This window comes from Bos indicus, chromosome 11 (genome assembly GCF_029378745.1).
Source record: "Bos indicus isolate NIAB-ARS_2022 breed Sahiwal x Tharparkar chromosome 11, NIAB-ARS_B.indTharparkar_mat_pri_1.0, whole genome shotgun sequence".
Lineage (NCBI taxonomy): Eukaryota > Metazoa > Chordata > Mammalia > Artiodactyla > Bovidae > Bos > Bos indicus.
Window position 1 is genome coordinate 98,693,592 of NC_091770.1, and position 27,841 is coordinate 98,721,432.

At 56.9% G+C, this 27,841-nt stretch overlaps 1 protein-coding gene, 2 non-coding genes and 1 pseudogene across 5 annotated transcripts; 3 read left to right on the forward strand and 1 right to left on the reverse strand.

The window, feature by feature from the left end:
* Positions 1–2,497: 2,497 nt before the first annotated feature.
* Positions 2,498–2,707, forward strand: LOC139186024 (small nucleolar RNA U3). Its single transcript, XR_011569595.1, has one exon. It is a non-coding gene; the product is annotated as a small nucleolar RNA U3 (small nucleolar RNA).
* A 1,443-nt stretch (positions 2,708–4,150) lies between these two features.
* On the reverse strand, positions 4,151–4,223 carry TRNAW-CCA (transfer RNA tryptophan (anticodon CCA)). The gene has a single exon. It is a non-coding gene; the product is annotated as a tRNA-Trp (tRNA).
* Positions 4,224–5,858: 1,635 nt separating this feature from the next.
* CERCAM (cerebral endothelial cell adhesion molecule) lies at positions 5,859–25,528 on the forward strand. Of its 3 annotated transcripts, XM_070799347.1 has the most exons (14): positions 5,859–6,240; positions 12,733–12,823; positions 15,585–15,695; positions 15,845–15,962; positions 16,652–16,786; positions 16,924–17,128; positions 20,391–20,510; positions 20,828–20,904; positions 20,993–21,099; positions 22,171–22,303; positions 23,591–23,718; positions 23,902–24,105; positions 24,485–24,737; positions 25,011–25,528. In XM_070799347.1, the coding sequence occupies exons 3-13, from the start codon at positions 15,622–15,624 to the stop codon at positions 24,735–24,737; spliced, it is 1,554 nt and encodes a 517-aa protein (XP_070655448.1). In that variant the 5' UTR covers positions 5,859–6,240; positions 12,733–12,823; positions 15,585–15,621; the 3' UTR covers positions 25,011–25,528. The 3 variants fall into 3 exon arrangements, with proteins under 3 accessions (XP_070655448.1, XP_070655447.1, XP_070655449.1); XM_070799346.1 differs by lacking the exons at positions 5,859–6,240; positions 12,733–12,823 and adding an exon at positions 13,402–13,635; XM_070799348.1 differs by lacking the exons at positions 5,859–6,240; positions 12,733–12,823 and adding an exon at positions 13,515–14,934.
* LOC139185994 (small nucleolar RNA SNORA70) lies at positions 14,784–14,878 on the forward strand (annotated as a pseudogene).
* Positions 25,529–27,841: the final 2,313 nt, after the last annotated feature.

Below are 27,841 nucleotides of genomic sequence, written 5' to 3' on the forward strand. Positions count from 1 at the left end.
CCTGGGCCCAGGGATGAGGAAGAGGCTACTCTTCAGGTGGGAGTCAGGAGCTCCCAAGCCTTGAGGGCCCAGGGCCAGGCGTGCGGCCCTGCATCAGCCTGTGAAGGTGCTCCCTGCCTCCAGTGCCCATCCCATGCTCCATCGCTCTGGCTCTGTGCGCCCTCCCCGCCCCACCCACCTCTGCCCAGGCCTCCTGTGTGAGGAGCCCTGCTCCCTGCCAGGCCCTCATACAGCCCTGTCCCTCTTCTCTTCTTTCCTGACCTCACGTCACACCCCTCTTCCCCACCGCCTCAGCTCCATTTGGTTCCCCTCTTTTACTCTTCTCTGGGGTGGGCCCCCCTGCCCCAGTCCCCCCCAAATTCTGCAGTAGCCCCCAAACCAGGAAGCCCTCGAGGAGGCTGGCATTCCCGAGGGGAAGATGGCAGGAGGGGGTTGCAAACAGAGGAGGGTGGGGGCAGTGATCTCTCTCCCTGGTGCCCTGGTGCCCTGGCTCCCTGGCCACTGGCCGGGGGTGGAGAAAGGCCGCTCTGAATGGAGTCAGTGTGAAGACAGGAAAAACAAACACCTCAGCCTGAGCCCGTGCTGGCCCGCTGGGGCGGGGGCATGGAGGGGTGCGGGGGGCAGATGGGGCAGGGCCTGGGGCTCCTCTCAGCCTTGCTCCATCCACCCTCTCTGGGTTCCCAAGGGCCCATGGCTTCCTGGACCCCCGGCCCACAGTGTCCAGAGAAGGAGTGGGTTCAGGGACCGCAGACAAGCCCCCTAGGAGACACCTTTGCCCCAATCCTGCCCAGCCCCATGGCCCAGCCCCTCAGCCAGTGCCCTCCCTGCCCGGCAGATGCCAGGAAAATCTGTGCCCAGGAAGGGCGGGCTGGCACCTGAAGGCCTGCCTGACTGGCCCTCCTCAGCAGCAGGAACTGGGTAGGGAAATCACCTTGTGCCAGAGACGGCGGCTCCAGCAGTGCCGCCCGCCTCCAGGGCCGAGGGGACCCCAAGACAGACGCTCTGCCCCACAGGTGAGTGTTCCTCCCGCCCCCAAGCAGGCAGGGAGGGAGTGGGAGGCTGTCCTCGTTGGGGCTCCCAGGAGCCCCACGCATCCCCAGAAATCGCGCCAGTTTCTGTCGGGCTGTCTCGCCCTCTGTCTGCTGTGCGCGTGGCACTGGTGGTTTGGTGAGAGGAGCCACAGGGTGATTAGAGGAGCTGGAGCTGAAGTTTGCAGATGAAGGGAGGCAGAAGGGGCTGGACTCTGGCAAGCAGGACTCTTGGATTCCAAGCCAACTTTTTGATTAGACCTGTGGAATCACAGAGGCTCCTGGGATGGTCTCCTCTGAACACTCTGGATCCTAAATGACCTTTGGGATGAGCTCAGAGAGGGGTAGCAACTCATCCTGGTGGTGGAGTAGGAACTCAAGCCCACCAGGCCCCCTGAGGACGCCAGGGGCCGTACCGTTTGTGCTGCGGATGCCGGCCATGCACAGGTCCCTGGCCGTCCCCCTCCACATACGGTTTGGTCCCTCTGGATTTTTCAGGGACAGCAGTGGGAGGGCAGACTGCAGACAGCACCTCCCAGGGCACCCTTAGCTTTCTGTCCTCTCTCCAGGCACCGTGCCCAGGGCCCAAGAGCCCCTGCCCAGGCATCAGAGCAGTCAGTCTCTTCTGATGGCCCCTCGGAAGCCATGATTGGCCTTGGCTTTTCAGAGCCCAGAATACAGAGCCTCCGTAGAGCTCAGGGTGTAACCATAGTGCCTCATGCTGTAATCAAAGCCTAACCACTCCCTGGAAAGCGAGGCCAAGAGCTGCCTGCCTGCCACAGGGTCCCCAAAGTGCCCACCTTGAGGTGTCCTGCCCTGTGTAGCAGACAGCCCTCACTGAGTCAGGTGCCATTCCAAGGCCTTGCGTGTACTTCGCTGAATGGTCTCCTAGAAGGTGGATGCAATTTTGCAGACTGGAAAACCAAGGTGCAGAAAGTGGAAGTCACTTGTCTGTGCACACACTGCTAGGAGCTGGGATTCGAACTCACAGGCTGGCTCCAGCATCCTAAGCCTTTAAATGTCCCCCTATCCTGCCTCTAATTACTAGGAGGTCTCCACTAGAGGTCATTGTGTCCAATCCCCTGCATCTGGGTGTTTGGCCAAGCCAACCTATGCTCACAGACAAGAATCAATCTAGTTTTTAAAGGCACCTGCTCCAAGGGTGGAATTCCCCCTGGGGGTAATCAGACATTTATTTATTCATAGCCTTCTGGCTGGGAGGAGAGGCCCTCCCACCCAGGACTCAGCAGGGTCCAGCTGCCTCTCGTTGTCCTTCTCTCCTTCCCTCCACAGTAGAATCTATAATCAGAGGGGAACCAGCCTTGCCTTGTATCTCGGCTCCGTAACCTCCAAGCTGTGTGGCCTGGGACAAACAACTCAGCTTCTCTGAGCCTCAGTTATCAACTGCAAACTAGGGTTAACGGTACTCCCGCTTTGTGAGGTTGGTGAGGATTAAATGATCAAAGGGGATGAAAAACTCTTTCAGGAATCCTGACTATAGTTCATTACTAGAGAAGTTTCTCTGACCCTGTCGAACACCAGAAACCCCAAGGAAGAGGCTCTCCATTCTCTCTGAGTGTGCAACCTGCTCTGAGGGTTGTTTCTGCAACTGCCACTGGCTGTTGATAATTCTCCTCTTCCTCTGGGAGAGTAAGAGGCAGAGGATGCTGCTGCGTGGTCTCCATCATTTAAAAAAGAAAAAGAAGTGGTGGCTTAAGGTAGCAAGGGGTCAGTCAGTGATCTCAGTGCCTGACTTCTGTGAAGTGCCCAGAATGAAGTGAGAAATCCTTTTCATGATCATCATCAAAGAGACCTCCCCTGTCTGCAGGATTAGAGCCTCTTACTTTGAGCCTTATAGTTTAGCCACCTGGTTACAGAAAGAGAAACTGAGGCCCAGAGAGGAGAGGTACTCTCAGGAAAGCTCTCAGGCTCCCTCATTCCCAGTTGGATCCTGCATCCCTTTTCCTTCACTCCTGAGTCCTGCTCTGGCTTTCTATGCCCAGGGTCAGGCCCTGGTACCCAGTCCTGCCCAGGCAGAGCCTTGGAGAGGAGTGAACAGAGGTTGGAGGAGTAGGCGCAGAGGCCCGGCGCGTTCTCAGACCAGGCTCTTTGTCTGCCGCTTTGTGATGGTAAGCGCTGCTCCTAAATCAGGTCTGTGACACTGTTATTGTTGCCCAGGGCGCAGAGAGTCTAAACTTTTCCCCTGAGGTCAAGAATGTGGCCGGTCCCCAAGCCGCCCGGAGCAGGGGCCTGGGTGGCTGGGGGTGGGGCTGGGGCCTCACCCTGAGCTGGGGCGAGATGTTGGGGGGAGGGGGTCACCGGGAACAAAACGCTTTGAAATGCCTCCTCTCCATCACTGCCAACATTGTCCGCTGCCCGCGGGGGGCCTGGCACCGCCTTGCCGGGGCTCCGGCCCCCAGCCCTGGCCAGGCCCGGCCCGGCATCTGAAAATGGACAGAAGGTTATTGTCCCTCCTCGCGGCCCTTTGTCTGTCCCAGTTCCAGATGTCTAGGCTGGGACCAGGGAGCTGACCCATGGTGGGCAGGGGGGAGGGGACAAAGGGGAAGAGCACGGGTCACTGCATCCTGAGGGGTCGTTCCCAGACCCTGGGATCCCACCCAGCCACGGCCCAGTCACCTTCTGGGCTGTCTCGGCCCTGGGATTGTCCCTGTTCCCTGGTCTCTCCTGCCCTTCCCGACAGGCCAGGTTCCGGCCTCAGGATGAGTTCAGAGCCGGGCACCTGGGGATTCCCACTGATCTACCCCCGTATCTATGCAATGGGGACAACGGTGCACCCTCTCAAAGCCTGCTGTTCCCCGGGTGGGTATGAGTATCACTGGACCAGGGTGCACGCATTCACAAGAAACCACAGAGCCCTCAAACATGGCAGCTCCGTGCTGGGCATGGGGGTGCACTATGGTGGGTGGACCATTCAGATCCTTCCAGATTGTGTTTATTTATTTTTTTAATATTTATTTTTATTTATTTATTTGACTGTGTTGGGTTTTAGTTGCAGTATGTGAGAATCCCATAGTGGGCTGCTGTCTATGGGGTCGCACAGAGTCGGACACGACTGAAGCGACTTAGCAGCAGCAGCAGCAGCAGCAGCATGTGGGATCTAGTTCCCTGACCAGGGATCGAACCTGGGTCCCCTGCATTGGGAGCATGGAGTCTTAGCCACTGGACCATCAGGGAAGTTCCGTATCTTATTTTTTTTAGTATTTATTTATTGACTTTTAAAAAATTAATCTACTTTTGGCTGTGCTGGGTCTTCGTTGCTGTGCAGACTTTTGACTAGTTGCAGAAAGCAGGGGCTACTGTCTAGCTGTGGTGCGCGGACTTCCCATCGCAGTGGCTTTTCTTATCGTGGCGCTCGGGCTCCAGGGTGCACAGGCTCAGCAGTTGTGGTGCACGGGCTTTGTTGCTTGCTCCAAGGCATGTGGGGTCTTCCCGGATCAGAGATTGAACCCATGTCTCCTGTATTGGCAGGGCAGATCCTTTACCACTGAGCCACCAGGAAAGCCCTTATTTACTTGTTTATTTGGCTGCTCTGGGTCTTAGCTGCGGCATGTGGGATCTAGTCCTCTGCCCAGGGATCAAACCTGTGCCCGCTGCATTGAGACAGTGGAACCTTAGCCACTGAACCGCCAGGCAAGTCCCCGGGTTGTGGTTTATAGTCATAATAGGAAGGAGTAACATTTCCCACCCACTCTGTGTCTGTAAACCACTTTACCTGCTTTATCTCATCCTTTTCACAAAAAATCAACAGTAGATACTGTTCTTATTTTCCAGCTTTGGATACGGAGATTCTGAGAGGTAAACTCCCTTGCCCAAACCCAGGCTGCCGGGAAGCAGGAAAGCTGGGATCTCAGCCCAGGCTGACCGCTGCCACCGAGAGGAATGATCCGCTAATAATACTTGGAAGGTGCTGAGCACAGAGCCTGGCATGGCTCCCGACTCAGCCCACGGAGCCGGTGGTGGTGTGATTCCACCCGTCAGCCTCCCATTTCACAGATGGCACTACTGAGGTTTAGACCAGAGAAAGAAAGCCTGGGTGAGACGCTCAGGGAAGCTTAAACAGCAACCCACCAGGGCCAGCCAGAGAGGCAGTCAGCCTGGTTGGAGTTTCAAAGCCCGGTTCTGTGTGGGCTTGAGCTAGTAACTTGGCTTCGCCGTGCCCTGGTGTTCTCATCTATAAAATGAAGGTATTCCCTACTTTACAGGGTTGTTGTGAAAATTCAGTTTGATGATGCATTTCGAGCACTTAGCACAATGCCTGGCACACACAGCACACAGTTAATGAGAGCTATTCCCCTTATTATTCTGAATGGGGTAACGTTTATCCTTTTGAACCCTCCTCTCACCTGGGGTCACCTGAGGACAAGGCCCTGTTGATGGGAGGGGCTGCGGGATGGGTTCCCAGTTGTTGAGTGGGGGTGGGGACAGTAATGCTTGGCCTGCTTAGGGGTCTCTAGAAGTGTGGCAGCAGGCTACTGCTGCAGGTTGCAGGTCGGAAGATGGCCAGAGGGATCAGGCTGGGAGGGGCAGGGGCTGCCTGGGCCCAGAGGAGTTAACAGCTCCCAGGCCCTGGCCCAGCGGGGCTGCCACGCTGCAGTCCAGCCACAGCAACGCAGCAGGCAACGATCTTAGCAGAGGAGCCAGGCGGCTTCATGATGGGCAAAACAGCTGGCTGCCCGGGGAAAACAGCTGGCTGGGCCCCAGCCTCCTGAAGACCGGAGCAGAGCCTCAGAGGACAGCTCCACATCTGGGCTCCTGGGAGACGAGGGCCTGGCCAAGAGCAAGAGGGTGGTCCTTTGGGGTGGGGTGGGCGTTGGGTGGGACCCTTGGAGATGAAGGGCAGATTCCCGGAGCGAAGGCTGGAGCTATTCTAGGTCTAAGCAGAGTGGTGACTCCAGCTGGGATTTGAGGGGGGTCTCAGTCTCCCCTCAAATAGGAAGGATGAGGGGCAGCAGAGCAGATGGGGGCAAGACTGCGCTCGGCCTTGGGTCATCTTGGAACCCAGCTTGGAACCGGAGGTGGGAGGGAGCCCGGTGGGGGCTCCTGGACCCCCACCTGCCGAGCGGCATCCCAGGACAGGACGAGGAGCTATGTGTGGGCCCCTCCTCCGGCTTGGAACCTGGGCTCCCTTGGCCACAAAGCAGGACAGGGGCCCAGAGAGCCCCCAACCCAGGAGACGTGAAGCTAGCAGCTGGTAAGAGCTCCGTCCGTGCACCCCCTCTGCCGTGGGCTTCCCCTCCCCATCTACTTGGCTGCCAGGCTGTGAAGACCCCCAGCCCTGGGGCTCTGTCAAGGTCTTGGGGTACCTCTAGACTGTCCCCACCCATTGGAAGGGAAACAGCACCTGAGACCTCATGGTAGGTTGGGCAAGGAAGGCAGAGGGTTAATGGGGGTGTGGCCAGGGTCCACCAGACCACAGCCACCTGCCAGGGTTCCTGACCCCCAAGTCCCATAGGCCAGAGACCCCTAATTTCTCTCTGACCTAAGGGTCTCCTCTTGCCCACCCTCTTAACCTCCAGGAAGAGGGGGTTGGCCCTCACCTTGGGTGTGCCAACCTCAGAGCCCCCTCTCTGATGAAGGCCACTCTGCAGAGCCTTTGCCAGTGGGCAGACCTTGGAGCTGAGGCTCCCAGAGGGAAGAAGAGGGTGCTGGGGAGGGGGATAATCCTTCCAGGGTCTCTATTTCTGGAAGCCAGAGCGGAGCCTGAGGCACTGGCGCCACCGCCTGGCTTTGGCCAGAACTACCATGACTGAGGGATGGGGGTGAAGGTGCTGGTGGGGGGAGGAATCTAGAGCCCAGCTAGATGTTGATCCAGGGTGGTCTGGATCCTATTCAGCCAGATGGACCCAAACATTTTTTTCTAGGCATTACTCCAAGAGTGAGACCTTAGGCCCCATAGAATAGCAGCTTCAGTCTTGAGTCGGTACCAAAATCACCTGAAAGGCTTGTTGGTTTGTTTAACTTGAACTCCCAGAGGTTCTGATTCAGCGGGTATGGAGAGGTGCGGCTGCTGCTCAGTTGCTCAGTTGTGTCCAACTCTGAGACCCCTTGGACTGTAGTAGCCCGCCAGGCTCCTCTGTCCATGGGATTTTCCCTGCAAGAATACTGGATTGGGTTGCCATTTCCTCCTCCAGGGGTTCTTCCCGACCCAGGGATGGAACTGGCATCTCCCGAGTCTCCTGCATTCTTTACTGCTGAGCTACCAGGGAAGCCCAGGTATGGGGCGTGCATGCATGTTCAGTCACTTCAGTCGTGTCTGACTCTCTGTGACCCCATGGACCATGGCCGGCCAGGCTCCTCTGTCCATGGGATTCTCCAGGCAAGAATACTGGAGTGGGTTGCCATTTCCTTCTCCAGTGATAAAGTATGAAGTAAGTGAAGTGAAGTCGCTCAGTCATGTCCAACTCTTTGCGACCCCATGGACTGTAGCCTACCAGGCTCCTCTGCCCATGGGATTTTCCAGGCAAGAGTACTGGAGTGGGTTGCCATTTCCTTCTCCACAGGTATGGGGAGGGAACTAGAAATTTGCATTTCTAAGTTTCCAGGCGAGGCTGATGCTGGCTGGTCCAAGGACCATGCTTGGAGAATCACTGCTTTAGAGTTTCTGAGTTTGATGTCATATTACCTTTGCAGAGTATGTCCTATTTTTATAAGGCAAAAAAAAAAAAAAATATATATATATATATATATATATATATATATATGAGTGTCAGTAGGCAGTAGGGGTACAGGCGCTTGATCAGCCCACCCTAGTCAGTAACATCATATTTCTATCGAGAGCCTACCCAATGCTGGGCTAGCCCTGCTGTAGGGCTGGGATAAGTAGTGAGGAAGGCAGACGGGTCCTTGCCTCAGCACTCACAGCCAGGCAGGTCTGGCGTGTGATCTTTCTACCTGCAGGTCTGATAAAAGGCAGCTCACAACAAGGTCCAGAGCAGAACCTGGTTTCACATTCTACTGCCCCTGCGTAGATCTTCCTCATTCAGTCCCAGCCCACATCACACCCTGTGAGTCACCTGACTCCTCCCTCCATTTCTCACATCTAATCACTTATACATCTCAGCCCTGCCCATCATCAGCTCTCCTGGTAACATGCTTTCCCGGGCTTCCATCTTTGCCCCCAGAGTCCACCCTCTGAGCTGCAGCCAAAGCGATCTTTTTAAGACAAACCATGTTACTCCTCTGCTTACACTCTCCAGTGTCTTCCTATTGCACTTAAAAAAAAAAATCCAAAATCCCACCATAGCTTTAAGACCCTAAGTGGTCCTCACCTCTTACTACACTCCCCTTGCTCACCTTGCACCGACTGCCCTGGCCTCCTGGCTTGTTCCCACCACAGGGCCTTGGCCCCATGTCCATATGCAACAACTTCTCCCAGATCTCCTCGTGGCTGGCTCCCCTTATGCTCCAGAACGTCTTCACTGACCTGTCTATTCAGTGTTGCCTCCACCCTCGGATACTGTCTGTTCTCGTTAACTTGTTTTACTTCGTTCGTAGCATTTACTGTTCTCTGAAGTTATTTATTCATTTGTCAGTTTGCTTGTTTCCTGTCTGTCTTCCCTCATCGGAATGTGAGCATCCTAGGAACAGAGACCGAACCTCTGTATCCCCAGTACCTAGAATTCTACCTGCATATGACTTGTGCTCGGTAAATATTTGCTGAGCAAACGGGACTAATAAGATGTAATGCAGCGGTAGGTCCCCAACATGACATCCGGGAAGGCTTTCCAGAGGGCTTGGAAGAGTTGACCAGAAAGAGAAAGACCAGTTCAAGCAGAGGAATTAAAAAAGAGACAGAGAGAATATGGGAAGGTCTTAAAGCACGGAGTGTTCTGGAACCTGTACATAGTCCAGTTTGGCTGGGGCAGGAGATAGGGGAGAGGAAGTCAGGGAAGATGGAGAAGCATCAGGCAGTCCACGAAGGGTCTCCTTGTTCCTGGAGGAATCTGAGCTCTATGCTGAGGGCATTGGCCGCCCCCAGTGGGTGGAACATCATGTCGTTTAGAAAGGACTACTGAGGGAACTCCCTGGTGGTCCAGTGGTTAGGACTTGGCTCTTTCACTGCAGAGCGAGGGGCCCAGGTTCCATCCTTGGTTGGGGAACAAAGATCCCTCATGTGAAGCCACTCAGTCGTGTCTGACTCTTTTTGACCCCATGGACTGTGCCCACTAGGCTCCTCTGTCTATGGGATTATACTGGACAATTATACTGGAGTGGGTTGCCATTCCCTTCTCCAGGGGATCTTCCCGACCCAGGGATTGAACCTGGCTCTCCTGCATTGCAGGCAGATTCTTTACTGTCTAAGCCACCAGGGAAGCCTCTCATGCTGTGCGGTGTGGCCAAATTAAAAAAAAAGAAAAAGAAAGGACCACTCAGTGCAGAACGGTTTCCAGGGAGAAGGCCTAGGGTAGGGGTGTGAGTACTGGGAGGTGCAGTGGCCTGGGGGAATGGTGCTGATGCTCTGAGCCACAGGAGTGACTCGTGCAGGAGACACTGAGGTGGTCTGGCCATGATGCGAGTGTGGAGTGGGCGGAGAGAGAGGCACTTATCATCATGTCCCCAAGCTGGAGGGAGGCCACTGGAGTGGGAGCTGGTTTGGAGGAAAGACTGGAGTTCTATTTTAGACAGATGGGTCCTGGTAGGAAGTGGAGAAGGCAATGGCAACCGACTCCAGTACTCTTGCCTGGAGAATCCCATGGATGTGGGAGCCTGGTAGGCTGCAATCCGTGGGGTCGCTAAGAGTTGGATACGACTGAGCGACTTCACTTTCACTTTTCACTTTCATGCATTGGAGAAGGAAATGTCAACCCACTCCAGTGTTCTTGCCTGGAGAATCCCAGGGATTGAGGAGCCTGGTGGGCTGCCGTCTATGGGGTCACACAGAGTCGGACATGACTGAAGCGACTTAGCAGCAGCAGCAGCAGGAAGGGGAGATACATGTCAGTTTTGCAGAAAGAAGGAGTGTTGTATGAGGTCAGGCGTCAGAGGGAGCCTTCTTGGATGAGGAGGAATTCCACTGGGGGAGGGGCCAGGAGGATGCAGGTCTTGGCAGCAGCAGTTTGGCTGGAGAAGACTTGGTGTGTGTCAAGCACGGAATGAAGGTGGAGAAGTGAGACCAGAAGCAAAGCATGGGTCACACCCCCTTTTCCAGAGGTTTGGAGGAAAGGAGAGAGATAGGGCTGCCACTGGGGGCCAGCAGGCAGCTGACTGTATTCATATTTTAAGTTGGGGGAGCTTTAAGTCCTTTGGAACATTGAAGGAAGGATCCAGAAGAGAGGAGTGTTGGTAATCTAGGAAGGGCAAAGGGATGGCTTTTTTTTGGAGTCCAAGGATGGTTCTGAGACAGGGGTGCTCTTCCGTGATAACAGGTGGTGAGAGAAGAGACTGGTTTGGCGGCAGGGGGTGGAAGGTTTGGAAACTGGAAATAAGAGTTCACAGGTGATGGTTTCTCTCTCTCTCTTTTATTTAAAAAGAATTATTATTTATTTTTTTTTTTTGGATCATTGTTGCCGCGTGGGCTTTTTCTCTCGTTGCAGTGAGCAGGGGCTCCTCTCTAGTTGCGGTGTACGGGCTTCTCATTGCAGTGGCTTCTCTAGTTGCGGAGCACGGGCTCTAGGGCGTGCGGGCTTTGGTAGTTGCAGCTTGTGGGCTCCGCAGTTGTTGCTCCCAGGCTCTGGAGCACAGACTCCACAGTTGTGGCGCAAGGGCTTAGTTGGTCTGTGGCACGTGGGATCTTCCCAGATCAGGGATCGAACCTATGTCTCCTGCATAGGCAGGAGGATTCTTTACCACTGAGCCACCAGGGAGGGCCCCCTCACTCTCTGAAAGATATTTATTTGGCTGCCTGGGGCCTTAGCTGCGACAGACACGCAGGCTCTTTGTTGTGGCTAGTTTTCTTTGTAGACCTAGTTTTGCCTGGAGGCACGTGGGATCCTAGACTCCCACCAGGAATCAAGCCCAGGTCCCCTGCATTGGAAGGCAGACTGGTAACTCTGGACCACTAGGAAGTCCAAGGTGATGGCTTCTCTTTTCTCCAAGAAGGGCAGGGAGATTTTCACTGGGGTAGGGAGAGGAGAGTGAGGGCGTCAGAAGATCAAGCTGGTGAAATACCACTGGGGCGGCAGGGGGAGGGTGGGCAGGAGCCCAGGGAAACTGAATTGTTGGGCTCAGTGCAAGGCCAGTGGGGAGTGGAGATCGGGAGTGTGCCCCCAAAGGAAGATGGCTATAGGGTTTTTCCAGGGAGGAGTGATGGGGGGTACCTGGGGCAAGGGAGTTAGTGACTGGCTGCACCACTGTGGAAACTGGGAAGAGAGGTGAAGTTTGGAGGGGTCAGTGCACCGGGAGAAGAAGGACGACTTGAGGTGAGGGAAGAATCAGGAAGCCCCTGTGACTAGTAGCATAGGCAGAAGCTCTGGGATAACCCTGGGGTGGGTGAAGCAGGGGACGCTGCTTTGCTTTAGAAGAGAGTATCTTAGGGACTTCCCCTGGCAGTCCAGTGGTTGGCTCCTTGCTTCCAATGCAGGGGGTGGTATGGTTTCCGTCCCTGGCTGAGGAACTAAGATTCCACACGCTTTGCATCGCGGTTTGGCAGTGGGCTTCCCTTGTGGCTCAGCTGGTAAAGAATCCACTGGTAATGCGGGAGACCTGGGTTCGACCCCTGGGTTGGGAAGCTCCCCTGGAGAAGGGAAAGCCTGCTGCTGCTGCTGCTAAGTCGCTTCAGTCGTGTCTGACTCTGTGCGACCCCATAGACGGCAGCCCACCAGGCTCCCCCGTCCCTGGGATTCTCCAGGCAAGAACACTGGAGTGGGTTGCCATGTCCTTCTCCAATGCATTAAAGTGAAAAGTGAAAGTGAAGTAGCTCAGTTGTATCTGACTCTTCGCAACCCCATGGACTGTAGCCCACCAGGTTCCTCCATCCATGGGATTCTCCAGCCAAGAGTACTGGAGTGGGTTGCCATTTCCTTTTCCAATGCATGAAAGTGAAAAGTGAAAGTGAAGTCACTCAGTCGTATCCAACTCTTAGCAACCCCACGGACTGCAGCCTACCAAGCTCCTCCATCATCCAGTATTCTGGCCTGCAGAATTCCATGGACTGTATAGTCCATGGGGTCGCAGAGTCGGACACGACTGAGCAACTTCCACTTCACTTCACTTCTAAGCCACCTCGAAGTCACTCAAGTTGCGGGTGGGGATAGAAAGAAGCAACCATGCAAGGGGAAGGACTCATTTACCCATGATGTTTTGGGGAAGGGACCACAGGCCTTCCATCGTGGGGCCACCTGGGTGAGGGGCTGAATGGAAGGAGAGCCTGTCTTCCAGCCCCAGGAATTCTTCTCCCCTGCCAGGCTCCATGCATAGAATTAAAGTGCATTCACGCACTCAAGGAATCCTTGCTAGATGGGCGCTATTACAGCCCAATTCTACGCAGGAGGCCCTGAGGCTCAGGAGAAAAGTGACCTACCTGCCTGAGGTCGGTGGCAAAGGAGCTAGACCCCACCACTGGTGCCTCCAGGGCCCTCCTTTTCCCTAAGAGAGGCTGGAGACTCAGCAGGGGCCTCAGGACCCCGACTCTGACTAGACACCGGAGTCACCTTGCTTTGGAGGGGGGGTCTGGGACACCGTGAGGGGGCCGTGTGGTGCCCCTTGTTCTACACTCAGTCTAAGAGCAGGCTTTGCTCTCCTAAAGGCCCGGAGCGGTGCTGGTGCTGGCGACGGAGGCGAGGACGATGACGAGCGGGAGACGCCAGGCTCGGACCGCGGCAGGATGGCACGCCCAGGTCAGGGGGACCACCCCACCTCCCCTCACCCCTTCGCGGGTCTGGCTCTGCGAAGTTCTGTCTGGACCCGCTAGAGGGCGCCCGGGGGCGGGGCGGCCGAGGGGCCGGGAGCCCGGGAACCCGGGAAAGGGCCGTGGCGGTGTCGCCGGGTCCGCACGCAGCTCAGGTCCGAGGGTCGGACGGATGGCCAGGCAGTACGGATTCAGGGGCGTTGAAGGAATCCGTGAAGCCGGATTCCGGGGATTGCACGCCTCAGAGGGGAGTCGTAGTCGAGTATTCTGAGACGCCACGGAGGGCTCGGAAGCCGTCGCCCCACGACTCCCCAGAGGCTGCTCCCGGATCGCGTCTGGGGCGAGTGTCCGGGCCCTGGTCCTGCGATGCCCCGGGCCGAGAAGAGGACATCTGAGAATCTATGGATAGGGATGGGGAGGGGAGTGGGAGCCCATTCTTGGGAGGGGGTAGTACATCCCCCCACCCCACTCCTAGCCCGCCTCGGCCCCGCCCTGGGCCCAGGCCCCGCCCCGGGCCCCGCCCCGGGCCCAGCGGCACCGCCCACTCCCCTCGGCGCGGCCGGGAGCCCCGGGGGCCGCCGCCGCCGCCGCCCGAGCGCCCGCCATGCGCGCTGCCCCCGCCGCCCCGCTGCTCCAGCTGCTGCTCCTGCTGGGGCCGCGGCCCGAGGCTGCGGGAGTCGCGGAGCCGCCGCTGCCCACTGTGGTCCTTGCCATCTTGGCCCGCAATGCCGAGCACTCACTGCCTCACTACCTGGGTGCGCTGGAGCGGCTGGACTACCCCAGGGCCAGGCTGGCCCTCTGGTGAGATAGACCCTGGCGTTGGCACCCACTGGGCATCTACCCCCCCCAACCCCACCACCGACAGCCTGGGCTCCAGCTGGCCCCATCTGCTCCCTGCCCAGACACCACCCAGACAGGCCCCTCCCCTCGCAGACAGGCCCTCCAGCAACCCGAGCCCCCTGGCGGGTCCCCTTGTCCCCTTGGCCCTGCAGACTGACCTTGGAGGGCTTGGGTTGGCACAGGGACCCCCATCCCTCATTCTGGCCTCTGCTCCTCCTTCAGGACCTCCTCTAGGTGTAAGTTGGGCCCAGCCCCTCTTGCTCCAGCCCACCAGAGCTGAAACTTAAGCCTTGGGACCTGGGGTTGGCCTGACAGAGTGGAGCCAACAGGAGCAGCTGGCGTCCCCTGGGGCCCTATGTAGCAGAGTTCAGCAGGCCTGGGAGTTCCTGGGGAGCCCGTAGGGGTGCTCTCAGCCCTGGGCTCCATGCTGCTCTTTGGGGGGATAGTGTCACACCCGCTTCCCCTTCCCCAGGCTGGTTCCAGCCTCTCTCAGAAGAGGGGCTGAGTCCTGCTGGCCAAGGGCAAAGCCCCTTCCTGCCATCTCTCCCCCTAGGTGTCCCCACAGGGCCCTGGAATTAGAGGCCACAGTCTGTGGAAGCCAGAACAGGGAGGAGTCCCAAGCTGAGGCTGGGGATAAACTGAGAGAAGTGACCAAACTACCCTCCCCAACTCACCAGAGTTGGGCTGGGGGTGGAGTTGTGGCCTGGGGAGGCCGCCCACAATTGCCAGTCCAGGAGTTTAGTCAGTTCCCACCCCCAAAAGACTTGACACGTAGTTAGTCTTCAGTTCTGGAGACTTGGCTTAAAGGGGCAGCATCACCGAAAACCTGGGCTCTTGGCTAAGGCCCCCTCGCCCAGCTCTGTCATGAGAGCTCCTTCGGAGAGGCTGTGCTAGGTGACCTTGGAGCTCAGGCCCATCAGGTCTTCTCAGGGATGCTCAGAGTGTGGTTTGGTCCTTATTACAACTTCCTGGTGGAGGGAAGCAGCAGCTCCTCTGTCCAGTCCTGACTCAGAGAGGGGAGAGGACTAACCTGAGGTCACACAGCAGGGAAGGAAGAAAACCAGGGAATATGGCAGGTGTGTTCCTCAAAGTTGAGGTTCTTCTCATCTTTCAAAATGTATTTGAGTGGCTGCAGACAGCCTCCTGGGGAGCATGTGCAGCCTGTTGCCTATCCAGGTTGCCTTAAGGAACCCTGGAGACAGCGCTTTCCAGTGGACATTCATGACTGGCAAGCTGTCCCCAAATCTAGGCTTCAGACTGGTAAGTGTGGCAAAAAGCCCCAGGACACAGTGGCCAGGGTCCACACTGGCCAAGTCGTAATGCCTGTCCATACCAAGCTTCTGAACAAGGAATATGTGACTGAGGCCCTCTGTAGGGCCAAGTTCAAGTTTCCTGGCCGCCAGTCGATCCACATCTCCAAGAAGTGGGGATTTACTAAGTTTAAGGCTGGTGAACTTGGAAACATGGTGGCAGAAAAACAGCTCATCCCGATGGCTCTGGGGTCAAAGACATCCTTCCTTCTGGACAAATGGCAGGTCTTGCACTCATGAGAGCCTTGGCACTGTCCCCTCCTTACTCATGCCCACCAATAAATCCTAGTTGCCTGTACAAAAAAAAAATGCATTTGAGTTCTGTCACCTCAGCCCCTGAGCTTGCCAGGATGGCTTTTAGTTACAGAGGGCGAACGTGAGCCCAGAGAGGGTCTGGACCTGCCTGGGGTCACACAGTGGAACACAGACCTATGATTGGGACCTGGCTGCCCACCTTCCTCTGTAGCACACCTACCTCCTCCACTTCCAGGAGAGGCCAGTCCTGCAGGGGTTGGTGCTCCGGGGTCAAGGCTGCCTCAGGGTTTGGTCCTTTGGTGGCTGTGCTATCCCTCCCCCACGCTTCTTCCTCTGTGTCCCCAGGTGTGCCACGGACCACAATGTGGACAACACTACAGCGATGCTACGGGAGTGGCTGGCTGCTGTGGGCGATGACTATGCAGCTGTGGTCTGGAGGCCCGAGGGGGAGCCCAGGTGTGGCCTGAGGGCAAAGGTTCTGGGGAAGATGGGCAACAGGTGCAGCCCAGAGAGGGAAAGGGACAGTTCCGAGTCACAGCCTCCAGGCCAGGGCTCTGACTACACGCGCCTCCCCCATGGAACATCTCATCTCTTTACCACCTCAGGTCCTACCCAGATGAAGAGGGCCCTAAGCACTGGACCAAAGAAAGGCATCAGTTCCTGATGGAGCTGAAACAGGAGGCGCTGACCTTTGCCAGGGACTGGGGGGCAGACTATATCCTGGTAAGAAAGCCTGGCCTACAATCGGGCTCCCCACAGGTGGTGGCACCTGTCTTTGACAGAAATCTGGGTGGAATTTAACCATCTGTAGCCTGGACCCTTCAGCTAGCAACCTGGATCAAAATCCAGATCAAGTATTGAACTGGGATCCCTTTGCTTGAGCTCAGACTCTGTACTAAGCCTGGATCCCTGAGACAGACAGAGCTCAAGGTGTACACTGAGACTCAATCCCAGAGTATAGAGTATAACTCAGTCTCAGAGTGTAGAGCCCAGAGTATTATGTGAGCCTAGTTCCCTGGACCAAAGATCAGGGTTGTTGTTGTTGAGTCTGCTAAGGCTAAGTCATGTCTGACTCTTTGCGACCCCATGGACTGCAGCACGCCAGGCTTCCCCTATTCAGAGGAGATCTGAGTAGGTCTTTGAATTTCCTTCCTAAGGCTTCAGATAAAGTTCTTAGATCAGCAACTCAGGCATAAAATCTCTGGAGCCAGTCCCTGAGCCAGTGCTCCAGACTAGATCCTTGGTCCAGAAACAGGTCTTCTGGTTTATAGGTTAGATCTCTCTGAGGGAACCCCATTGGATTGTGGGAGTTATCCTGGGTCCCTGGATATCTGGAGGGATCCCACTCAGTGAATCCTTGGGATGCTGCTGCCCAGACAAGAATGAGGCCTGTGACATCCGCCTCCCCACAGTTTGCAGACACAGACAACATTCTGACCAACAACCAGACGCTGCGGCTTCTGATCGAGCCGGGGCTGCCCGTGGTGGCCCCGATGCTGGACTCTCAGACCTACTACTCCAATTTCTGGTGTGGAATCACCCCCCAGGTATGGCCGGGGACCCAGGCCTCGGGAGGCTTGAGGTCTGGGAGGAGGGACGTGGAGGGTAGCAAGCCCCAGCTGGGGAGCGGTGTGCTGGGGATGGAGGGGTGCCCTCTCACCACCCGGGGCCACGCCTTCCCCAGGGCTACTACCGCCGCACTGCCGACTACTTTCCCACCAAGAACCGCCAGCGCCGGGGCTGCTTCCGCGTCCCCATGGTCCACTCCACCTTCCTGGTATCCCTGCGGGCTGAGGGGACGGCCCAGCTGGCCTTCTACCCACCTCACCCCAACTATACCTGGCCCTTCGACGACATCATCGTCTTTGCCTACGCCTGTCAGGCTGCTGGTAAGGTCAGCTTTTGTTGAGCCTTTTTTCGAGGTCTCTGGGCCTTTGCACATGCTGTTCCCTCTGCTCTGCACGCCCTTCCCCACTCCACAGTTTATCTTGCTAATTCCTAATTGTCCTTCGGGTCGTAGGCTTTCTCGGGCCCACTGCCCCAGTAGGTTAGATGTCCTTCTGGCTGTGCCCACCATGGCACTTGCATGTATTCCTTCATTAGGCAAATATTCATGGGACACCTACCAGTGCCAGGAGAAGGCAATGGCACCCCACTCCAGTACTCTTGCCTGGAAAATCCCATGGACGGAGGAGCCTAGAAGGCTTCAGTCCATGGAATCGAGGAGGGTCGGACACGACTGAACGACTTCACTTTCACTTTTCACTTACATGCATTGGAGAAGGAAATGGCAACCCACTCCAGTGTTCTTGCCTGGAGAATCCCAGGGACGGGGGAGCCTGGTGGGCTGCCGTCTGTTGGTTCGCACAGAGTCGGACACGACTGAAGCGACTTAGCAACAGCAGCAACCAGTGCCAAGGGCTTCCCAGGTGGCACTAGTGGTAAAGAACCCGCCTGCCAATGCAGGAGACGTAAGAGACACAGATTCGATCCCTGAGTCGGGAAGATCCCCTGGAGGAGGGCATGGCCACCCATTCCAATATTCTTGCCTGGAGAATCCCAAGGACAGAAGAGCCTGGTGGGCTAAAGTCCATAGGGGTGTAAAGAGTCGGACACGACTGAGCAACTTAACACGCATGCACCAGGTGCCAGGCACCAGGGAGACAGTGGTGATAAAATCAGGTGGTCCTGGACTTCCTGGATCCTCCAGTCCAGTCAACCAAAGGATCACACAAATCAGTGTCAATCACAATGACAGGAAGAAGAGCTTCTTGATCATAGGCATTCTGGGAGCTTAGACTGGAGTTGACTTGGTCTCCAAGGAAGGCTTCCTGGAGGATGTAATCACTGGGACTGAGATCTGAAGTATGGGCGGGCGTTAACAAGGCAAACAGAGCAAGATGGAGCATTTCAAGCAACGGGACCAGCAGATGCAAAGGCCCTGTGGTGGCCCGGGACATAAAAAGGCAGGCACCCAGAGCACAAAGAGGGGGCATAGTGCAGGCTGAGGCAGGAAAGGTGGGCAGGGGCCGGCTTGTGGGGACTTGATGGGCAAGCATCTGGCCATCAGCCTGTGAGTGTCAGGCAGCCATCAGAGAATCATCCAATTGGACTTGAACACTGAAAAAAGAATCCTTCTGCTGTGGGTGTTATTTTTAAGATGAAAGTTACAAGGAAGTGTTTGGGTTTGGGGAATTCCCTGGTGGTCCAGTGGTTAGGACTCTATGCTTTCACTGTCGAGGGCACAGGTTCAGGCTCTGGTCAGGGAATTAAGATCCCGCAAGCCACGCAGCATGGCCAAAAAAAAAAAAGAAAAGAAATGTTTGGATGTTTGGGTTTGGATCGGATAAACCACAGTCCTGGGAAGAACTGAAGTTGAGAGCAAGACGGAGATGCTGCTGTTGGCATAAGAACCTGGAGAAGGCGGCAGAGAATGTGGCTCACGGTGTGCGCTCATGGGTGGCGAGAACATGAAGGCTGTCCAGTGGGTGGGGAACTTTGCTCAGGGTCAAGGTGAATCAGAAGTGACGATTCAGTCAGGAAATGCTGCACCTGGGCAAGCAGTGTGTGAGGACTGGCCAGGGAGAAGGGTGTCGTCATCATCATTTTGTGCACCAAGAGGTGACGTCTACAGTGCAAACGTGCAGGAAGAAAAAAGATCTTACCAAGTGCAAAACGTGAGTGAAGGTGAAACAAATACAGGGACGAAAAATGAGAAGCAGCACGGATATTTTCTTTTTTTCCTTTTTCTTGCCACACTGGATGGCTCTTGTGAGATCTCACTTCCTCAACCAGGGACTGAACCCAGGCCACGACAGTGAAAGCACAGAACCCTCACCACTAGGCCGCCAGGGAACTCCCTGTTTCCTTATTTTTTCATTCCTGCCTCTACTTGGGGCTCAGCTGGTAAAGAATCTGCCTGCAGTGTGGGAGACCTGGGTTCGAGCCCTGGGTTGGGAAGATCCCCTGGAGAAGGGAAAGGCTGCTCACTCCAGAATTCCATGGACTCTTGGAGTGGCAAAGAGTTGGACACGACTGAGCAACTTTGTTCACCTCTACTTGAGTGTCAGCCGCTGTGTACTGGTCAGTGGTTCAAAGGAATTTAGTGAATGATTTTGTAAAGTTTTTTATTTATATGCAGATATGCAATTTTTTTTTTTTTTTAGCATCATATGTTTATTTATTTTTTGGCTGCATTGGGTCTTAGTTTTGGCTTGCGGGATCTTTTGTTGCAGCGTATGGGCTTAGTTGCCTCACGGCATTTGGGATCTAGTTCCCCAACCAGGGATCAAACCTGCATCCCCTGCACCGGAGGGTGGATTCCCAACCACTGGACAACCGAGGAAGTCCTGCGAACGGGGATTTTGTCTCCATCATTCGTGCTTCCAGCCCCTACACTCTGCCGGGCTGTGTACTCAGTGCTGGGCCTGGAGTTGACTTTTCAACAGACACCGCGTTATGAGCAAGCTCCGGGATGGACAGGGAGGCCTGGCGTGCTGCAGTCCACGGGGTTGCAAAGAGCTGGACACGACTGAGCGACTGAACTGAACAGACTGACTGACCGACTGACCTGCCCCGGAGGATTCACAGTCTGTAGAACACAAAGGCTAAATAAATGATTATAATAAAGATTACAAACACTGAAGGAATTAAAAAAAAGACCACTCTGGTTGCCAGGTGCAGGACAGCGTGGCAGGGGCCGGAGATGGGGAGGGGTTAAGTGTAGGGATCTGGGCCAGAGGTGATGGTGCTGGATTGGGTGAGTGGGATGGGTAGAGGCGGGCGAGATTTAGAGGGTGGAGCAAGGCCCCATGGCATCGGGTGCCCATAGCCAGATGGGAGTTTGACCTGCTTCTTCCTCACTTTAATCCTCTGAGGGCAGGGATGGTCTGTCTTGCTCACCACCATCGCCCCTGCCCCCAGCTGGTGCCCTGGAGACATCTGTTGGATGAACATATACCATCCCGGCAGAAAGGTCCCTAAGATGTTGTTTGAGCCAAGCCCTATCTCCCTCCAACCCCACAGATGGGGACATAGGGTCCCAGAGAGGACTCCCGTGGTGGGTACCGGTAGGACTGGGGCCCACACCTGCCGTCTGGGTTCCAAGAGCCCCACCCTGCAGCCCAGCACTCGCTCGGCCTCTCTCCGCAGGGGTCGCAGTCCACGTGTGCAACGAGCAGCGTTACGGGTACCTGAACGTGCCCGTGAAATCCCACCAGGGGCTGGAGGACGAGAGAGTCAACTTCATCCACCTGATCCTGGAAGCGCTGGGTGAGGCTGCCAGCCAGTGTTGTCCCTCCTCCCCATCACTCCCCGCCCCTCCCACGGGCCCCTTCTCCTTGGCCCTGGACCTGGCTGGGCAGCAGGCAGGGCTGGAGTCACAACTTCCCCTTCAAATCATTCCCTGACTCCGGGCAAGTCACCTTCCCCGCTGAGCTTCAGTCTGCCCCTCCGAACAGCAGAGGCAGGTGGAGTCTGTAATCTGCTGGGCATCCTGCCAAGGGGGCGGGAATGAGGGGGGCCTGGGACGCCAGGGTGCCACTGACTCTAGCCAGTGGGGACTCGTGACAGTGGGCTTTCCTCTGCAGTGGATGGGCCCCCGATGTGGGCCTCGGCTCATGTGTCCCGGCCCCCAAAGAGGCCCAGCAAGATGGGGTTTGATGAGGTGAGTCCTCCCGGCCTGCAGGACTGGGGTCAGGAGGCGGGCTCTCCCCTCCACCCTCAGCCTCCTCCTGCCCCCCTGCCTCCTCCAGGTGTTTGTCATCAGCCTGGCCCGCCGGCCCCACCGCCGAGAGCGCATGCTGACTTCACTCTGGGAGATGGAGATCTCTGGGCGGGTGGTGGACGCTGTGGATGGCCGGTGAGGCTTCCGGGATGGGGACAGGGCCCTGTGCAGTGCAGGGGGCCCAGGGTGGCCTGTCGGGGCTCCCTGGGGGTGGGAAAAGCAGACGATGGGTTGAGTTTCCTGTTCCAAGGAGTATTCAAAGAGAGCCTGAGTCATTGTGTCTCGGGGAGCCCAGGGCAGACAGAACAGGACAGGGGCCTTTCCTCAGCCCACCTGAGGGAGGAGGGTGCAGTGGTTAAGGCCCGGGGTCTGGAGCTCCTGGGCCTGGTCACCAGCTGTGTGGCCTCCGGCAAGTCCTCCCATCTGTCAGCCCTGCTGCGGAAATGGCGAGGAGCTGCCTTCCTCTTAGAGGCTTATAAGGGTTTAGTGAAGATTTCTCCAGGCCCTGACACACTGTAAGTATCCCAGAGGTTAATGGGGTCTTCATTCTGATTATCAGGGCTCTTCCTTTCCCTCCTGAACCTAGATCCCTGATGGGTGGGGTGCGGGAGCAGGCCGCTCACGGCCCTCCATGTCCACCGCTGCTGGCTGCATGTGCTCGTCTGCTGGACCACGGGATGTCCAGCCTTTGCTTGGGCCCCTGCCTGAGAAGTGTCTGCCCTTCATCCTGGGTGTCTCCTCCTCAGACTGCCCGGCTCCCCTTAGGATGACCCACCCCACCCAAGGCAGCTCCAGCCCCCTGGTCCAGTCATGATGACTTCAGACCGCATGAGGCAGTAATCAGGCCTCCTCCCTCCCAACTGGGAATCTCTGGTAGTTCAGCAATAAAGAATCTGCCTGCAATACAGGAGACCGCTTGCAGTACAGGAGTCTTGGGTTCGATCCCTGGGTCAGGAAGATCCCCTGGAGAAGGAAGTGGCAACCCACTCCATATTCTTGCCTGGGAAATCCCATGGACAGAGGAGCCTGACAAGCTACAGTCCAGGGGGTCGCCAAGAGTGGGACATAACTTAGCAACTAAGCCACCACCACCGCCACCTCCTTCAAACCAGACTCCAGTGTGACGGTCCCCAACTTGCCCAGTGCAGGCGGCCCTGGGTGGGTCTCTGGCGGGCACCCCTGACCCTGTGACACCGTCTCCCTCAGGATGCTCAATAGCAGTGTCATGAGGACCCTCGGCGTGGACCTGCTTCCCGGCTACCAGGACCCCTACTCGGGCCGCACGCTGACCAAGGGCGAGGTGGGCTGCTTCCTCAGCCACTACTCCATCTGGGAGGAGGTGAGGACCCTGCTCCCTCGGCCCACACCCTTGGGGAAAGCAGGGCACCCCCTCCCACTCATGGCTCCATGCCAGCACTCATGTAACTGGTGGGTGGCGGAGCATACTCATGAAGACCCGGGCGGCAGCTGTCAGCCTCCTGTGGGCGCGAGCCTTACTGTGCTGAGCCCGCGGTATGCACTGAGCGCCGGCTGTGTGCTGGGACGGCCTCTGCTCCAGGAACACAGAGGCGAACGCGAAGAATGCAGCCGCGCCCTCCTGGGGCAGAGGGACCAGAGCAGGGTGCACAAATGGAGAAAGAACTGTTTACCCTGGTCCAGGGAGGTACCGGCTGTGTGAGGGTGTGGACAGGCCTGGCCTCCTGGCCTCCGGTGGGGTCGGCGTGGGCCTCACTGTTGATGGGCAGGGAGAGGAGCCTTCTCAGCAGAGGAAGGCAGTGCAGGCCCAAACCCCTTGGCCAGGCAGCCTCGGCCTGAGGCTGGGGTGGGAGTGCCCAGGAGAGGTCACTGCTTGGACTTGGCCCGAGAGGACCAGGGACAGGACCTCCGAGGGGCGCCCCCTCCAGAAAGTGAAGCACAGACACCTTCCTTGTTTTCATTTTCTACTGTTGCTGAAATACGTTGCGTGTGAGTTGCTATTTCTATTTTTCTGAACTGAATGCTGCCTCTGAATGGATCGAAGGGTCACCATTTATTGAGCTGATTTCATGCTCTTCTCATACCTCCAAAAATTACAGAAAGCATTTTTTTCTCAGGGTGCTGGAGGGCTAGGGTCTCTCCCCAACCCCAGCCCAGCCTCACTTCTTTGAGGAGGTGGAAGTGAGGCTCAGGAGGCGGAAATGAAGAGCCCGGCTCTGTAACGCATCAGATGCAGGCTCAGATCCCAGCTCGGCCACGTCCGGGCTGGGTGTCCTTGGACTACCATGGGGTCACTTCCCGGTGTCTCTGTCTCTCTCCTGCCTCCTGAGGGTCCCTGGAGACAAGCCCTGTGGCCCCTGAGATGAGGCTGTGCTCAGGACTGCAGCAAGGGTTCTGATTTCTCTCCTGATCTGCTTGGAGGGCAAGACTGGGAGCCTGAAGGCCCTTGAATACTAGAGCCAGGTTTTGGGGTTTCAATCCCCAGGCCATGGGAAGCCCCAGCAGGCTTTGGAGCAGCTGAGCGACATAGCCAGGGCTGAGCACTTGGCCTGTAACTGAAGCCAGGAGTGTCTGTCAGTGTCAGCCAGGTGGGAGGGGACGACAGCCCAGGTCTAAAGAGCCACCCTCCCACCCCCACCTTGTGCCTCAGGTCGTCACCCGGGGCCTGGCCCAGGTCGTGGTATTTGAGGACGATGTACGCTTTGAGAGCAATTTCAAGGGACGGCTGGAGCGGCTGATGGAGGAGGTGGAGGCGGAGAAACTTCCTTGGGACTTGATGTAGGCAGCCCGGGGCCCCAGGGGCCAGGGAGAAGGGTGGGCCTCCCGGGGTCTGCCTTCTCCTGCAGGAAGCCCTGGCCAGCCCTCGCCCCGCCCTGGGCTTGGCTCTGTAGATGGAGTTGGGGACAGGGAGGACCCTGGGACATCAACAGTGATCCCTGGGACCCCTGGTGTCACCTGCAGCTACCTCGGCCGGAAGCAGGTGAACCCCGAGGAGGAGGCAGTTGTGGAGGGGCTGCCGCACCTGGTGGCGGCCGGCTACTCCTACTGGACACTGGCATACGTCCTGAGCCTGGCGGGTGCCCGCAAGCTGCTGGCCTCCCAGCCGCTGCGCCGAATGCTGCCTGTGGATGAGTTCCTGCCCATCATGTTTGACCAGCACCCCAAGTGAGCTGCAGGGCAGGGTCAGCCCATCCTCAGAGCCCACCTCAGCAGGTAGTAAGTCCCCTCACTGGGCAGCTGGGGAGACTGAGGCTGGCAGGGCTGAGCCACTTCCGGTCACCAAGGAAGAGCCCAGCTTAGCCTTGGCATCGGCCCCACCTCTATGTGAATCCTGTGATGCCCTGTGGTTTCCAGGCAAGCGATTTTTCTATTCGGCACCTCAGTTTCCCCATCCGGAAAATGGGGATAAGAGAAATGCCACCTCAGGATTAGATGGGAAGGGCGGTCAGGTGCTTTGGGGGTGAGGTGCCTGGCTCCAGGCTGGCATGGGTCTGGGGTGGGACAGTTCACCCCAGCCCCCCTGAGCCCCCCTCCCCACTCCCAGTGAGCAGTACAAGGCACACTTCTGGCCACGGGACCTGCAGGCCTTCTCAGCCCGGCCCCTGCTCGCAGCCCCCACCCACTATGCGGGGGACTCCGAGTGGCTCAGCGACACCGAGACATCCTCGCCCTGGGACGATGACAGTGGCCGCCTCATCAGCTGGACTGGCTCCTACAAGACCCTGCGTGGCCCCCGCCTGGACCTGGCAGGCGGCAGCGGGCACAGCCTCCGTCCGCACCCCCGGGATGAGCTCTAGGTGAGGGCAGGGCCTCGGTCTTCTCTCCGCATCGATGGCTGATTCTTTTTGGGTCTCAATTCCCCTTCTCAGCGTTCTCCTCTCCTCTCTTTCTTTCCGTGGCTTTGCCTCTGTTTGTGTCTTTGTGTCTGCCTTTCTCTGTCTACCTGCTCTCTCTCTCTAAGCCCGTGTCCATCTCTCTGTCTCTACTATCTCTGTGTCTGCGTCTCTCTCCGTCTCTCTCTATCCAACTCTAATTTTTTTCTACTCCTCTTTCCTCTCCTGTCCCACCAGGGCTAGACGGTGACTCCAGAGGTGCGCCCGGGAGCAGACCACAGCTGTCCAGGGGGCACAGCAAGAGCCGCCCCCAGGAACCACAGACCCAGTAGAGACCTGGCTGTCCCCTTGGGCATGGCCTCTCTGCCCTCTGGACCTGTCTTCCATCAGGAGAAACCACTGAGATGGGTCCCCTTCCCCCAATGCCACATACCACAAGGGCAGGGCTCATAGGCCCTCTTCCTTGCCAATCTGATTCAGGGCCTCGGGTGGAGTGAGGAAGGGAGGCCCCAACCCCCCAGCCTTCAGCGTCAAGCTGGGCAGACCCAGGAGGTGTGCCCCCGATGAGGACCCAGCTGCGGTGACCCCTCTGCCCCCTTCTACCTCGCCATCAGCTCCCTACCCAGCTTATCAGCTGGGTCTCACCTGCCACCCTCTTGCCTGGCCAGTGGGAAGTGCAGGGAGATGGGAGGAGGACCTAGCACACAGTAGGCCCTCAATAAAAGCTGGCTGGTGTTGCACTTTATACTTTTTAACTCCTGGCTGAGCCTCTTTGCATGTCCTAAAAGGGCTGGGAGGGGGGAGGCGTTCCCTATCTGTGGACAAGCAGGTGGAGAGACAGAGAGGAGAGGGCGGCCTCGGAGAGGAATCAGGTGATTTGGCATTGCCTCCTTAGCCTGCTCATTGGTAATGGGGCAGTGGGAGCAGAAGTACCTCTTGGGCTGGGTGGATAAGAAGGAGCTGGAGCTGGAGCCCAGCCCACAGCGAGTATGTACCCAGTGCGGCTGGTGTGGTCATCGCTGGGCTTGCCTTGCTGGCCAGGGTGGGCCCAGGCCAGACCCAGGGCCGCCGGGGCCCCGCTCCCTGCCTTTGGACATTCCCCTGTTTAGTTGGAACCCCTCTCCTGGGAGTGGCAGGGGAGGTCCAGGGCTCCCTTCCCGCCCTGACCAGTGTGGCCACCAGAGGGTGGCAGTTGGAGGAACCCGGACCTTGTGGTGCCAGGGCGCCCTCTGCTGGTTTGGTGCCAACAATGGGAAGGGCGCATACCATGCTTGCGTGCTAAGTAGCTTCAGTCGTGTCAGACGCTTTGCGACCCTGTGGATTTGTATAGCTCGCCAAGCTCCTCTGTCCATGGGATTCTCCAGGCAAGAATACTGGAGTGGGGTGCCGTGCCCTTCTCCAGGGGATCTTCCCTACCCTGGAATCGAACCTGGGTCTCCTGGGTCTCCTTGGTCTCCTGCGTTGGCAGGTGGCTTCGTGACCACTAGCGCCACCTGGGAAACCCGTGGAAGGGAGCCTGGGGCATCTGGAATCAGCCCATTGTCCTCTGGGTTACCCACAGCAGCTTCAACTTGCGCTCTCCTGCTTGGAAACTGCCGGCCTTCCTCCCTGCCCACCCCCGTAGGGCCCAGCAGTGGAGACTCTGTAGGGTCTCTGGTGCCTGCACGCAGGCAGCCGGAAGGGGTGGGGAGTGGTTCCTTGCCTTGGCCGCGGCCTCCATGAGTGCAGACCTCCCTCCGGCGTTGCAGTCTTCAGGTGTCCTTCTTTGGAGGAGCCCCTGCCCCCATACCCTGCCTTGGCTTGGTTTGTGTAAGCCCTCCTGGCAGAGTCAGTCAGGCGTCCCCTGGGGGCTGGGCTTTCCCTGTCAGTCCCAGGGATGAGAGACCGCTGGCCTGGTTTTAGCCCCAGAGCCTGGCATGGCTCTGTGAAGGACTTAGGGCCAGAGCCGTGGAATCGATGCTTTGTTCATTCCAAGACCAGAAGCTGTTGATTCTGGATGGCTATGAGCTTGACTAAGTTGCTTCTCCTTTGCAGGCTTCAGGCATCCCTTTGATTCATTAACATGAACTTTTTTTTTTTTTTTTTGGCTGCCCAGCTTGTGGGATCTTAGTTTCCCAGCCAGGAATTGAACCCGAGCCCTCAGCAGTGAAAGCTCGGCATCCTAATCACTGGACCACCGGAGAATTCCCTAAAGTGAACATTTATAGAGGACCCTCTGTGGGTCATGTTTAGGTTCTAGGGATACAGTGGTGAATACAAAGTTCCCCAAAAAATCACTGACCTTGTAGACTTGACATTCTAGTGAGGGGCACAGATACAAACAGAGAAGTAAATATTGCAGGGTGGTGAGTTCTACAGAACAAAATTAGGAAATATCAAGTATGATCGAGACATGAAGAACAAAGACTTGAAGAAAGGGGACAAGCTATGGGGATATAGGGAGGAAGACCATTCTAGGCCAAGGGGGAGCATCTGCAAAGGTCCTGAGGCAGGAGTGGGCTTCCCAGGTGGCTCAGTGGTAAAGAATCTGCCTGCAGTGCAGGAGACCTGGGTTCGATCCCTGGGTTGGGAAGATCCCCTGGAGAAAGGAATGGCTACCCACTCCAGTATTCTGGCCTAGAGAACTCCATGGACAGAGGAGCCTGGTGGGCTACAGTCCATGGGGTTGCAAACAGTCGGACATGACTGAGCGAATAACACTTCACTTTCACTGAGGCCAGGAGTGGGACTGGCAGGTTTAAAAGAAACCAAAGGGGTCAGTGTAGCTGGAGCAGAATGAGCAAGGAGGAGCCAAGGCCTGGACGTGCGGAACCAAGGTTGGGGGCCAGAGCAGGAATGTCCTTGGTGGTCATTTTGGCTTTTATTCTGAGGTAACTTATATGCAGAGGACATCATAAGAAACGCTGGGCTGGATGAAGCATGAAGCTGTAATCGAGATTGCTGGAAGAAATAGCCATAACCTCAGATATGCAGATGATACCACCCTTATGGCAGAAAGTGAAGAGGAACTAAAAAGCCTCTTGATGAAAATGAAAGAGGAGAGTGAAAAAGTTGGCTTAAAGCTCAAC

Coding starts and splice junctions, on each gene's coding strand:
- CERCAM (XM_070799346.1), top strand. CDS start 13,439: ATGCGCGCTGCCCCCGCCGCCCCGCTGCTCCAGCTGCTGCTCCTGCTG. Junction 15,696..15,844: donor AGGCCCGAGGGGGAGCCCAG/GTGTGGCCTGAG, acceptor TTACCACCTCAG/GTCCTACCCAGATGAAGAGG. Junction 20,511..20,827: donor CCTGATCCTGGAAGCGCTGG/GTGAGGCTGCCA, acceptor TTTCCTCTGCAG/TGGATGGGCCCCCGATGTGG.